At 32.5% G+C, this 14,612-nt stretch overlaps 1 protein-coding gene across 6 annotated transcripts in view; it reads left to right on the plus strand.

The window, feature by feature from the left end:
* Window positions 1-4,177: 4,177 nt before the first annotated feature.
* Window positions 4,178-14,612, plus strand: part of LOC148853017 (potassium channel KOR2-like) — a 124,879-nt gene continuing 114,444 nt past the window's right edge. For 3 of the 6 annotated variants that reach the window (XM_088947795.1, XM_088947791.1, XM_088947796.1), the window contains exons 1-4: window positions 4,196-4,467; window positions 5,674-5,895; window positions 6,694-6,757; window positions 7,641-7,980. In XM_088947795.1, the coding sequence (XP_088803921.1) occupies window positions 4,277-4,467; window positions 5,674-5,895; window positions 6,694-6,757; window positions 7,641-7,980 (817 nt within the window). In that variant the 5' untranslated portion in view covers window positions 4,196-4,276. Of the gene's footprint in view, window positions 4,468-5,673; window positions 5,896-6,693; window positions 6,758-7,640; window positions 7,981-14,612 lie in introns of all 6 variants that reach the window. The other 3 variants (XR_016099950.1, XM_088947792.1, XM_088947793.1) reach the window with 2 other exon arrangements.

Here is a 14,612-nt window from a genome sequence, read left to right on the forward strand (position 1 = left end):
CTCCTGTCACCCAAGCAGAACCGAGCTGGATTGATCAACTCGTGAGCTTCTTCCTACATGGAACCCTCCCCGCAGAACGCAATGCCGCCAGGAGGGTAGTGTGTCAGGCATCCAAGTACGTCATGATAGACGGACAACGGTACTAAAGATCCTACACGTTCCCCTATCTGCCCTGCTTGCGACCTCCCAAAGACGAGCTCGTACTCCGCAACATTCATGAAGGCCTATGTGGCGAACACTTGGGAGGCAGGGCTGTCGCGCAGAAGGCATTGCGACAGGGGTACTATTGGCCAACAATGAAAGCAGACGCCGTCGGGCTAATCAGGAAGTGCGAGAAGTGCCAAAAGTTTGCCAATATTCACCATCAGCCCACCGCCGACCTCAAGTACCTCACCAGCCCATGGCTTTTCGCACAATGGGGTATCGACCTACTCAAGCCATTCCCGCCAGCAACAAGAGGAAGGAAGTTCCTAGTAGTGGCAGTAGACTACTTCACCAAGTGGGTTGAAGTTGAAACTCTCGTAACCATCATAGCTCGAAACGTCCAGAACTTCTTCTAGAAGAATATAGTGTGCCGCTTTGGGCTACCTCGGGTGCTGATCTCCGACAACGACAATCAGTTCGAAGACATCAAATTCCAAGAATGGTGCCAAGGCATGGGGATCCAGTAAAACTTCATGTCAGTTGCGCACCCACAAGCAAATGGTCAGGCCGAATTCACGAATAGAGCTATCCTCTGCGGACTAAAAGCCAGGCTAGACCGAGCTAAAGGACTATGGGCAGACGAGCCACCTAGTGTCCTATGGGCCTACCAAACTATAGAGAAGACTGCCATCGAAGAAACTCCCTTCAACCTCACTTCGGTTGGAAGCATACAACGATAATACTAATAACGATGAGCTACGTACCAACCTCGACCTACTTGACGAGGTGAGGGACCTCGCATACATCAAAATCGTAGCATACCAGCAAAGGGTAGCTCGGTACAACAAAGCCAGAGTTAAGAAATGAAACTTTCGCGTTGGCGACCTGGTCCTCTGCAAAATCATGGTACCTGAGCCCAGCGTTGGCAAACTCAAGCCGAACTGGGAAAGACCCTACCGAGTGAAGAGAGCACTCGGGGGAGCATACGAGCTCGAGACCCTGGAAGGTAAGCAGATACCCCGAGCATGGAACATCGCCAACTTAAGACGATTTTACTTATAAATTCATACTAAGCAGGCCATGAGCCACTACCAGAGCCTAAGGGCCAGAAATGCCGAGCTAGCAAAGACCTCGGCACCCTAAGGCCCAGAATGACGAGCTACAACAACCTTGGCACCGAAAGGGGCAGAATACTGAGCTAAAGATGACATCGACACCTCATCAACGAAAGCAATCTCCACAAGTATGGATCCCGAGGTGCATAGCCTAGGGCCCAATTCAGCCTATGTTAACTAACCCGGGCAGAGAACAGATCGGGCACATAGCCTTACTATGTTAACTCGCCTCGGGGCTTAAGTCTAGCAGCTCGGGTATATACTCACTTCGACAAGAGGAGAATATTTGCACAACACTTATGAACAGAAAAAGTACTTCATTGCTAAATGTTTACTTTACAGTGTTTAAAAGGAAAAAAGAAAAAACAAACAAAAAACACAAACAAGCTCACAAGCCCAGAGGTCAATCTTCCTCTCCTTCAGAAGGGACTTCGACAACACCCGAAGGACCCGCTTCATCTTCGGAATCCGCATCATCATCAGCTGTGGCAACCATCTCCTGAGCGATGTGTGAGGTGGTTATGGCACTAATATCGAGCTCGGGGTACGTGTTCCTTCTCATCCATCAGCTCAACTTGAAACCCCATCTGTATGAGCCCACCATCATATCGTCAAAGTGCGGCAAAGCGATGTAATCCTCGATGGCTTTCACCTCTGCCTCCTCGACGACCTGAGAAAAGATCTAAGTCTTTTCCCTAATATCTTCCTGAAGGTACTCGACCTGATGCTCCAAGTCCAACTTCAGGTCGGCCATATGTCTCACCACCATTCCTGAGGCCTCTTTGTCCCTCCGAGACCTTGATAGCTTGGCCCACGCAGCACAGGAAGCCGCTTCGGCAGCTTTTGCTCGCTTCAAGTCCCTCTCCGCTTGAATTGCCAAGGCATGGATAGAGGAGTTCACCTGCTAGAACAAAGACAAATTAGCTTGGTAAAAAAAAAAAACTACTCCGACTTACCACCATGGCATGAGTTCGAGCACCTATGAGAATGTAAAATATAAGACCAATTGGAAATAAAACTATTTTCATATTCTTTCTCATTAAATCTCATATCTAAGGTATATTCTCTAATTAAAAATAAATATTTTAAAAAGTAATTTGAAAATAAAACCATTTTCTCCCCTCTTAGTGTTGGGTAAGCAATTCAAGCATTTGGGGTCAAATGGGTTAATAAATAGTGTCATAATTAAATAATAAAAAATTAAAATAAATGAAATATATAATAGAAAAAATAAAAAGAATTGTGCATATCTCTAATATTATATATTCACTATAATAAACAAAAATAAGTATGAAATGTAAAAAGTATTTTTATTAATGATAAAAATGGAATGCAAAATTTAAAATCAATCTAGAAATGAAATGATGGCAAAGTCAAATAATAAAATTTTAAAAATAAAAAATATAAAAAATCACAAAATTAAAAAATAGAGAAAATTTTGGCCACATATCTAATGTTATATATTTATAAAAAATAAATTATTGGGTACATCTCTAATATTATACATTCATTATATTAAACAAAAATAAGTATTATCCATAAGAAATAATTCTATCAATGATGTAAATGTAATACATAATTTAATTTCAACTTAGAAATCAAATTATTATTTTTTTGGATGATGGGTCAATGGTTTGGATCAAATGGATTAATTGATGATATTGTAGTTAAATACTAAATCTTTAAAAAAATAAAAAAAATACAAGTAATCAAAAGAATATATAAAAATTATATAGTAATTGTGTCAAACAAAAATTAAGTGTGATAAGTAAAAATTATTTATATAATCTTGATGAAATATATAATTTAAAACTGATCTGAAAGTAAACCTATTTTCTAATCTAGATGGTGGGTCAATGATTCAACTTTTCAAAAAAAACTCATCATGTCATAATTGAATAATAAATATTAAAAAAAAAGATGGAACACAGAAAATGAAAAAGTACATAATTTCGTGGAAAACATTGAGGAACATCTCTAATATTATATTTTCATAATATTAAATAAAAATAATTTTATTTATGATTAGAAATGGAGTATGAAATTTAATAATAACAATAGTAGTAGTAGTAGTAGTAGTAGTAGTAGTAGTAATAATAATAATAATAATAATAATAATAATAATAATAATAATAAAATTGTCATTGTAATTTAAAATTTTCTTGTAAAATGCCTGTGCACATTGACTACAAACATTTAAGTTTATTTTTAATCATATTGTTTCTTTTGTTAATTTTTAATTTCTATCTTAACTAGGATATATAAAAAATTCATGTAATTAATATGCGGAAAAAATTCTCATGGGCAACATATGTATTTAATTACTAGTGAATAATAAATGTATATAAATATAAAATATTCAATTTATCCATTATGAACTTTATATAATTATATATAATATCTATAGCTATTTACATACACATATAATTATACTGCATGTGTATTACATGGGGTTAATTTGCATCTAAAATGCTTATTAATCAAATGCAAGTTCTAACAAAAATTTTTTAGGATAGTCAAATCAGATATCAAACTTTTGAAGCCCATTGACAGTCCTAATTGAAAAATATGAATAAAATTGAACTTTTGTACTCAAATCGGATATCAAAATTTTTGAGTCAATTGGCAGCCCTAGTTGAAAAATATATATGAAGGCTATTTAATTTCAGTTTGGGCTAAGATTGAGATATTGTTCAATCCGGCCCTACAAATTAAACTAATTAAGTTATTCCAATTCAACCCCAACCTGAACACCAATCAAAATAAATTGGATTGACCAATAAAAATAATGAATTTGGTTAAAGTTAGAATTGGGGTTTCAACAAATTGAGTCGGGTCAAGGTTGACATCAAGAATCAATTTTATCTTTACATCAGGTGCTAACAAAAAATAAAATTGATAGATCATCCCCCCCCCCCCCCCCCTCTTTTTTCTCTCTCTCTCAATCCACTTGCTAAAAATACAGGTACAGTTGGTTGTAGTGAGAGTCTGAGAGACAGAAAAATAGCAGAGAAAACATGGCTGCAGGAGAGATCCAAGAAGAATTTGTTCTTAACAACGTGGATGACAACACCGATGGTTCTGTCGGAAACAGGTTGGATTTTATTTCTAGGGAGTTTTGGCTTGGGAAGACCAAGTGGGAGACTGTCGATCCTACCAGCATTCCAAAAGACTGTTATGGTGCCTTTGTAATTGATCCTAATGGAAGGTGAGTTCTTTCTAGAGAGAGAGATAATTGATTACTTTCTTGAATATAGTGGAGATTCTTTTTTCATTGCATGGTTTCACTTGTACTACATCTGCTGTTATTTCGGTATTGCAAAGAATATCAAACACAATTTTAAGAGATGTATTTGAATACATATATAAAATTAAACCTTTCAATTTCCTAAAATTTCAGTAAGACATACTGATTATGATAATAAATTACCCTAAACTAAACATCCAGAACACTTATAACCATGAAACAATTATAAATTAATATGAACAAAGAATAAATTAATGCATTAAGGACATATCCTGACTTTTTATAAATATTAACTTAAACATATCCCCCCTTGTGGGCTGTCCCCATTGGATTTAAACATACCCTCAATTCTTCTCCTATTTCATGAACTTATTTTAATATTCTAAAAAATCCTATTTTACCCTTTGAAAATACTAGGCTCTTTTAAAACAATATTTGTAGCTATGCTTTTGACTTCCCGCAACTGCAATTGCAACAATTTTCAAATTAAGATAGGGAGCCAGCGGATGGATAGCATAGAGAGAGGGGCAGATTAAAATATATAGGGGGCTGAATGCAGTTGAATGATGGTGGCGAGTTGCAGGTTGAAGGAACAAACAAATTAAAAGAGAAGCAAGAAAAGGGAAGAGGAAGAAGGGAGAGAGAGAGAGGGGGGGAGGAGGAGAAAGGGGAGAAGGGATTTGATATCAAATCTTGGCTACAACCAGCCAAAAAACATTTGAACTTAGTAGGAGAAAAAACATTTTGAACAAGATATTATCATATCCGAGTTGAAATCAGCCTCCCACAAGATAGTTTCCCACAATGTCCCATAGCACATTCCCGCCATGTATTAGGAACATCTCTCGATGATGCCTCATCATTTCTGATACTTATCATCAGGAGATATTCCCAATATACGGTGGGAATGTGTTGTGGGACGTTGTAGGAAACTATCTTGTAGGGGCTGATTTGAATTCATCATATCCATGTGTGCATTCATAAGTTACTGAAACTTCAAGAATTAAACAAAAAAAAAGAAAAAAATATATGCAAATAAATACAACTTCCCTCGTTTTGTGGAGCTAGTGCCCAACCCCACTTTGTTTCAAAACAAGACTTATATAATTTTGAGAAATGTTGTATTTAGAGTCAAAACTGACCTTACAAATTTTTATCAACTTGTAGATTCTATAGATATTGGGCAAACATCATATGCTTTTGGTCCATGTATTCATCTTTCTTTACGCCAGTGGAGTTTGGGTTCTTCAGAGGATTGCCCAATCATCTGGTGAACTTAGAGAGCATACAAATAATCTTCTTTGTAGATGTGATCATTCAATTCTTCGTCGCATACAGAGACCGTCACACATACAAAATGGTATATGACAGGAAAAGCATTGCCATACGGTAAGTTTCTTATTATATCACTTTTATTGGATTAAAGTAGTACCAAAAGATATGATTTAAACCCTCTTTATTTAATTATTTAATAATGGATATGACTTTGAATAGAACAGAATGGCCAAATATGATTGATATAGCCAATTTCATATGGTTGAGATATAAGACTTGGATGATGATGATGATGATGATGACGACCTACATTGGTACAATTTAGGGGTGTCAATTGGACTGGATTTGGTCCAACCCGATCCAGTCCAATGTGAGTCCATTATAAATGGATAAGGTCCAATCTAATCCAGTGAATAATTTGAATTATTTTGGATTAATCCAATTCAATATTTTAATTGTCTAATTTGTTCAAATTCATTTTAATTTAGATTGGTTTCAATCCAAACCCGGTCCATTAACACCTATATTCTTATCTTATACCAATGAACCACATATTTGCTTAATCCAACTAAATCCAATATAATTTTTTACAGTCCAATCCAATCTAATAAATATTTTGGACCAGATTGGCCCAATCCACTATCTTTTCGGTCCGTCCAATCCATCCAAATCGATTTTGGATTGGACGGGGTCCAATCCAAAACAGGTCCATTGACACCCTTAAGTACATATGTTCACTAACTAATTGGATTTGGGTTAAATTGGGATGGCCAAAGCCTCAACTCTAACAACGTTTTTAGCTCCAATCAATAGGTCCATTCATGCATGCTTGAATTTCTGCTTTATGATAAGCAGCAAAATACTTGAAGAACATATTGAATTTTTGTTCTTTATTTTCTTTGATGTATGCAGCTATGCAAAGAGAAGCTTTGCATTAGATCTTCTTGGCTGTATTCCTTGGGATGCCATCTACAAGGTGAGGAGATTAAAAGGAAGTGTTCATACTCACGGCTGTATTTGTTTGCAGTGCACTTGGTTCAGCAATTGCTTCCATTTGTTTGTTAATATGATTTGCACTTTCTACCTGATACAAAATTTGCAAATGTATTCGTTGGCAGTGCAACTTTTACATCCTAAAATCTGATGCAAATCTTGTACCATTTTCCTCCTACCTCAATTAGGCAATCTCTTATATAAAGCAGGAATCACATCACCTTGCTTCCTACCTCGTTCAGGAACAAATGAGACCTAATCTCATGAATTTTAAGTATGAGAGATATTCTCAATGTGCAACTAGATACATATAAGAGGTGGGATCAGGATCAAACCATTTTCCCTCTTACAAACAAACAAACAAAATAAGGCTGCCAAAAGCCAAAATTTGCACTCTCAAACATTTACACAGGCTGCGTTTGGAAATGATGCAAATATGTAAAACGGTTCATATAAATTGTAAAATTGGGTTAGTTTTCTACTGATAAATTAATTTATCTTCTTACCAAACAGACTTTTAACTGTAATGGATGCAAATAAGAATTCCAATAAAACATATGCTTTTTTTTATCAAAACCCACTTGAATGCAAATTTACTTCTTTTTTATCAATGTAAATATGCATTAGTCTATCATTTATCAATGCATAAATGTAATGTTGACAAACACAGACAAAAGTGAATCAGAGTACAATTTACCCTGAACCCGGATTTATTCTTCATTTGCATGTTTCCAAACGCAGCCACAGCACCAGAAATAAAATTTGTACTGCAAACAAATTAAGCCCATAGAATGAGATTGTCCAAATTAAAAAACATACATACACATGACAAATGCACTGTGTTGATCGATGCAAATATGTGGTAGGTCACAGGAAGAAGAGAAGCTGTACGGTGCCTGATTTGGATCCGACTGTATCGAGCACGGAAAGTGGAAGAATTCTTTCAGAAGATGGAGAAGGATATCCGCATCAACTATCTATTCACAAGGATAGTGAAGCTCATAACAGTGGAACTGTACTGCACTCACACAGCAGCTTGCATCTTCTACTACCTGGCAACCACGTTGCCTCCTGCAAAGGAGAGCTCTACATGGATTGGAAGCCTAACCATGGGAGATTACAAATATATCAACTTCAGAGAAATCGACTTCTGGAGACGCTACATAACTTCCCTCTACTTCGCCATTGTTACCATGGCTACGGTTGGTACGTGTATAACTATATAGACTTCACACATCACAATCATCACACCAGAGGTTCATGGGTTCTTTGGCCTAGAAATGCTTTTTGCCTACGTACTTATTGGGCCGGGCCTGGGCCCAGAGTGTGTCCATCGATCCTCACCTATTCAAACTATTTACTATTCAAACTATTTAGGTCATGTTTGGAAGTGCTTTTTTTTAATGATTCTTTTTTTATGCTTTTCATATTGGGGAATCCAAGCCAAAAAATGGTTTGATGTAGGGGCACAAATTGGGCAAGCCCAACCTGAGCCCAAATCGATTCATCCCAATTTTTACACGGGTTGGCTGGGTTTGGGACCGGCTATACATATTCCTAGATACATATATAAATATGTATTTACATATATACATACATATTTGTATACATATTTACAAATATACATACATATATGTCTACATACTTGCATAAGTGCATACGTACATGTATAATTATAGAGTTGGTCATTGACCAACCGAAGTCTGGCCTGGGCCTGAGCCCAACCCGAGTGCATCAAATACAATGCGGGCTGGGCTCGGGTTAGTAAGATCAGGCTTGATCTCGGCCTTGGTTTGGGCTCAGGCCTTAGACCTAAATCTTAGGGTTGGGTTTGGATTGACCATAAACCCAACCCAACCTGCCTGACTTGCATCCCTAGTTTGATGAAAAAGTTGTAAAATGAGCTTTTCTGTATCAAGTGAATTGGGATCTTCTCCTAATAGAACACACCTCACAGCTCCATCCGACTGTGTATTGGGAACATCTCCCCATAAATAATAACACAAAAGACAGGAGATATTCTTAATGCACGATGGGATGAGACTGTGAGGTGCAATCTTTGAGGAGAAGATTTGGTACCCACAAAGCTCATTTAAAAAGACTAGTTCTTAAGTGCGTGCATTCCACGCAAGAAATTTTTCTTCATATTAATTACTTGAATTTTAGATATATCATAGTTAAAATATAAATTGAAAATTAACAAAAGTAACAATATGATTAAAAATAAACTTAAATGCTTGTAATAAATGTCAAGTCAATTGTACGTAGAAATTTTAAATTGCAACAACAGTTATTATTATTATTATTATTATTATTATTATTATTATTATTATTATTATTATTATTATTATTATTATTAAAATTTGTATTCTATTTCTACCATAAATAAAAATAATTTTTATTTTAACAATTATTCTTATTTAATATAATGAATATAGAACATTAGAAATGTTTTCAACAAAATTTTGTACTTTTCATTTTTTTTTGTTTTCTATCTTTTTTTAAATATTTATTATTCAATTATGATATCATGAGTTTCTTTGAAAAGATTGGTTATTGACCCATCATCTAAATAAGAAAATATATTTGCTTTTGGATCAATTTTAAATTATATATTTCATCTACATAATATAAATAATTTTTATTTATCACACTTAATTTTTGTTTGACATAATTAATATATAATCTTTTATATATTCTTTTAATTACTTGTACTTTTTTATTTGTTAAAGATTTAGTATTTAACTACCATATCATCGATTAATCTATTGACCCAAACCACTAACCCACCATCTAAAGAGAAAAATAAATTGATTTCTATGTTGACATTAAATTATGTATTACATTTTCATCATTGATAAAATTATTTCTTATGTATAATACTTATTTTTGTTTAATATAATGAATGTATAACATTAAAAATGTAAACAATATTTTATTAGTTTTTTTATAAATATAAAACATTATATATGTTCCCAAAATTTTCTCTATTTTTTATTTTTCTGATTCCTTATATTTTCTATTTTCTATTTTTAAAAATTTTATTATTTGACTATAACATCATATCATTTCTATGTTGATTTTAAATTTGGCATTCCATTTTCATCATTAATAAACATACTTCTTAAATTTTACACTTATTTTTGTTTAGTATAATGAATATACAATGTTAGAGATATGTCCAATTCTTTTTTTTGGTATTATATATTTTATATATTTTAGTTTCTTATTATTTAATTATGGCATCATTCGCTAACCCATTTGAACCTAAATGATTGAATTGCTTATCCACCATCGGGGAGGGAAGAAAATGGTTATATTTTCAAATTTCTTTTCAAAATATTCATTTTTATACTATTAAATTAATGTTATGGATTTAGTTAGTAGAATTTAGTAATTTGAAAAGTATATCTTAAATATAGGATTTAATGAGAGAATATGCATTAGATATGAGAATTAATGAGAGGATAGGAAAATAGTTTTATTTCCAATTGGTTTTAAATTTTACATTTCATTTCCATCATTAATAAAAATATGTATTTTTTATCATACTTATTATTGTTTAACATGTTGAATAAATATTAAAAATGTTTCCATTTTTTTTAATTTCTATATTTTTTGCATTTTATCTATTTTTCAATTTTACTATTTAATTGCGGAAACATGGAATGACCCATTTGACCCAAAATGGTTTAATTTCTTACTACCACCTAGATGAAAACAATATTTTTTCCAAGTAGATTTTAAAGTATAAGTTTTTATGTTATTGGAATTATTAATTTATTATGTATGTGTTTAATTAATAGAATTAAATGATGAGAAGAAACAAAAATGGCTTAAATATATGACTCATGAAAGTGAATGCAAATTAATACATTAAATGTTGAATTTAATAAGAGAGAATGAAACACATTAAATATCTTAAAACTACCTCTTTATAAATCATTTCTGTTGTGTTTGGTTGCAGTGCAATGTTATTTACACTAGTACAAATGCATGAGAGTGCAAATGAAAAAAAAAGCAAATGTTGGTTTAGTTTTGTTTTGAATTTTACTTTATTCTGCTTTTGTTCTTAATTTACTTCATTTTTAATGCAACCAAAAAACATAAGGTAAAATTTGAAACAAAAATAAATCAAAACTTGCAACCAAATCATTTGCACTACCATAGTTTTGCATCAAAGCAAATGTATTTGCACTACAACCAGACACAACCTTAATATATATAACCGACTACCCTATTTGCCCTTATTTTTATCAATAAATTTAAATACTATGGGGTAAATTCTGTCCTCATAAAGTTCCAGAAATATTCTTGAGGCTATTTGTGCTTTTTACTATACTAGTAAATTTGCACAGTGCCTTGCACGTGGCAATTTTAGATGATGAAGATAGTAATATATATCCAAATCATTTTAAATTTTGTATATATTTCTATGTATATAAAATAATTCTATATTAGAGATATCCCAAATGTTTTCAACAAATATTATGTTTTTTTTTATTTCATTATTTAATTGTGACATCATGGCTTGACCCATTTGACCTACATGGTTGAATTGCTTATCCACCACCTAGACAAAAGGACAACTTCTTTTGGTTCAATTTTGAAAAAAACAAATGAGATTTATTATTAAAACTATTGGATATAGATATAATAATAGAATTTATTGGAGAGAAAACATCTTAAATATATCATTTAATGAGATAGGAATTTGCACCTCAAATGTATGACTTAATAAGAGGGATTTGAATGAGGTGAAAAATAATAGTTCAAATTACATTTTTTTGCCCTCACAGTTAAAAAGGGACTAAATTCAAATTACATTTTTTACATTTGTTATATTTCCATGTGTGTAAAAATAATTCTTATTTATGACACTTGTTTTTGTTTAATATGATGAATATAAAATATTAGAGATGCACCCAAATATTTTTTTTCATTTTTATTATTTATCATTTTTTATTGTTTAATTATGATATCAAATATTGACACATTTGAACTAAAATTTGAACTATTGATTTGGACCCAATAAGAAATCAATTTCATTTTTCGAACACTTATTTTTTTTTATGATTAATTAATATAAAATATTAGAGAAATGGCCCACATGGACTCACCCAATTGACATCAAATGGTTGAATTGGCTTATCTACCACTTGGATGGAAGAATGGTTTCATTTTTTTGGTTAATTTTAGAAAAGGATAAATTGCTGAAACCTACCTTAAAGTATTTTACCGTCGCTGAAATATCCCCTAAAGTTTGGTAATTGCAATCACCTCCCTTGAACTTTCAAATACAGTTACAAGTAGACCCCCTCTTCAAAATCCTCTAACAAGAGCCAAGAGAACCACAAATGTCCAAAAAACCCATACAATTACCATTGAGGGTGGTTTTTTGCATAATATAATGCAAAATTTTGAACAACAAAAAAAGGAAAGTTTAAAATTGTAACTGTACCTTTGGGGGATTCATATGAAGGGAAAATTTATAAAATAAATTAATTTCTAAAAGGAGGTTGGAAGGGTTTGGGGTAGTGACTGATATGAAGGGAAAATTCGGAAAATAAACATTTTAGTCAAAGTAACTACATGGTTATCTTGGACATTTTCATGCTTCTTGTTAGAGGATTATAAGAGAAGGGGTCTACTTGCAAGTGTGTTAAAAAGTTCAAGGGAAGTGATTGCAATTATCAAACTTTAGGGGAAGTTTCAATAATGGTTAGAAACTTCAAAAGGAGGTTTTAATATTTTCCCCTCTAAAAAACATGGGTTTTATATTGTTAAAAAGTATTTTATAAAGATTTAATTATTAGAATTTATTAAATAAAAAATACCTTAAATACAAATTTTAATGTGAGAGAATGTGAATTAATTCCTTAAATATAAATCTTAACGAGAGAGAATTAAATAAGGTGTTGTAAAGGATATTACATTATTAGCCATTAGAATTAAAGGGGAACTAAATTAAAAATAGGGGTAGTTTAGTAAAAAAAGAAAGTCCACACCCTCATTAGTACTTTTAATAGTACTAGTAAACATGTATGTGCATTTGTGCACGTGATAGTATCTCCAAGACAAAACTATTTACAATTCATAGACAGTTTTTGAATAGTTATAAGTGAGCAGTTTCTTAACTGTTATAAGTGGACAGTTTTTAAACAGTTATAAGTGGGTAGTTTTTGGATTGAGAGTAAAGGACATATATGCCCTTTTTTATGCCCGTTGTATGTTGCGTAGTTAAGGGGTAAAAATGTCTAATGAAAAGTCCAGAAAATGGGGCTATTCGATCTTTTATTAGTAGTATAGACTAGTAAACATCTACGTGTGTTTGCACGTGACAATATCTCCAAGACAAAACTATTTACAATTCATGGACAGTTTTTGAATAGTTATAAGTGGACAGTTTTTGGAGTGAGAGTAAAGGACATACATGCCTTTCTTTATGCCCATTGTATGTTTCTTAGATAAGGGGTAAAAATGTCCATTGAAAAGTCCAGAAAATGGGACTATTCACTCTTTTATTAGTAGTGTAGATAAATAAATATACTATACACAAAAGTGTATCTTATAGGAAATATACACAAAAAATTCCAACTTCACGTGGTTTGCACATGGAAATTTTAAATTACAATAACAATTATTATTATTATTATTATTATTATTATTATTATTATTTAACCATGAGTTTATTCAAAACTTCTGACACCTCCACACCTAAACACTAATACCTCTCCTTTATTGGCATCAATTTCCCTTGTCACTACTTTCAACTGTATAGTGGAGTTAAAATTTATTACGTGGGGGTATGGTGCCATTTGATTGCACTTTTTAGAGGTCCAAATCTGAAAATGCTACTTTTCAGGCCTCACCCCTTGTTTGGTTGGACCTCTTAAACTGGGTTTGAAACTGATTATCATAGACCTTGGGCCGGCTCTTGACGTGCTCAGACGTGTTTCAGAGTAGGCCCAATGTCCAAAATATCCTTACAATTTTTTTGTAAATGACCTGAGTTACCCCTGATACCCCCAAACCCATAAAACCTAAACATTCGACCTCTCTTTCTCTATCTCTCTCTCTCTTCACCTTGTCTTCCCGCCACGGCCACTACAAGTTGTTGTGGCGGCTCTCTCTCCCCTGTCTTCTCTCTCTCTCTCTCTCCTTCTTTCTCTCTCCCTCCCCTGTCTTCCCACCACTGCCATTGTAGCTACAACAAGCAGTAGTAGTGGTTTGGTAATTCGGTGAATAATAATAATGCTTTTATTAATTATTAATTATTAATTATTTTAATATTTTTATTAAATTTACTTGTGTTATTTATTAATTATTTTTATTAAGTAGTAATTTTTAATTATTTCATTAATTTTTAAAAATTATTTTAATTTTTACTTATGTGAATTATTAATTATTTTAATATTTTTATAATTATTAATTGTTTTTTAATTTCAATCGTTTCATTTATTAATTAGTAATTGTTAATTTATCATTTTTTATTTGTATTGTTTTAGTATTATTTTGAGGTTGAAAATTATTTTTATGAGATAATGTAAATTGAATTCAACATTTTCCAAATTGCACATTTTAGTGGTAAAATAGTAAAATCAATAAATTTCATATGGTAAAGGGTTGTTCCAACACAAACAAACTTATGGATTCAGATCCTCTAAAAAGTAGAAAAGAAATTATGCCTCTTTTCAGATTTTAGATACATTTAATATCTTTTTAACTTTTCAGATCTGAATTTTTAGATTTAACAAATGCCACCTAAGTTGATCACGGGACAAACACAAGATAATTAAAAGAAAAAAAAAATTGTTTGGATTTAATGCTTGAAGCAA

The sequence above is a fragment of the Nelumbo lutea genome, chromosome 5 (assembly GCF_056320005.1).
Source record: "Nelumbo lutea isolate HS-2025 chromosome 5, American lotus-T2T, whole genome shotgun sequence".
Lineage (NCBI taxonomy): Eukaryota > Viridiplantae > Streptophyta > Magnoliopsida > Proteales > Nelumbonaceae > Nelumbo > Nelumbo lutea.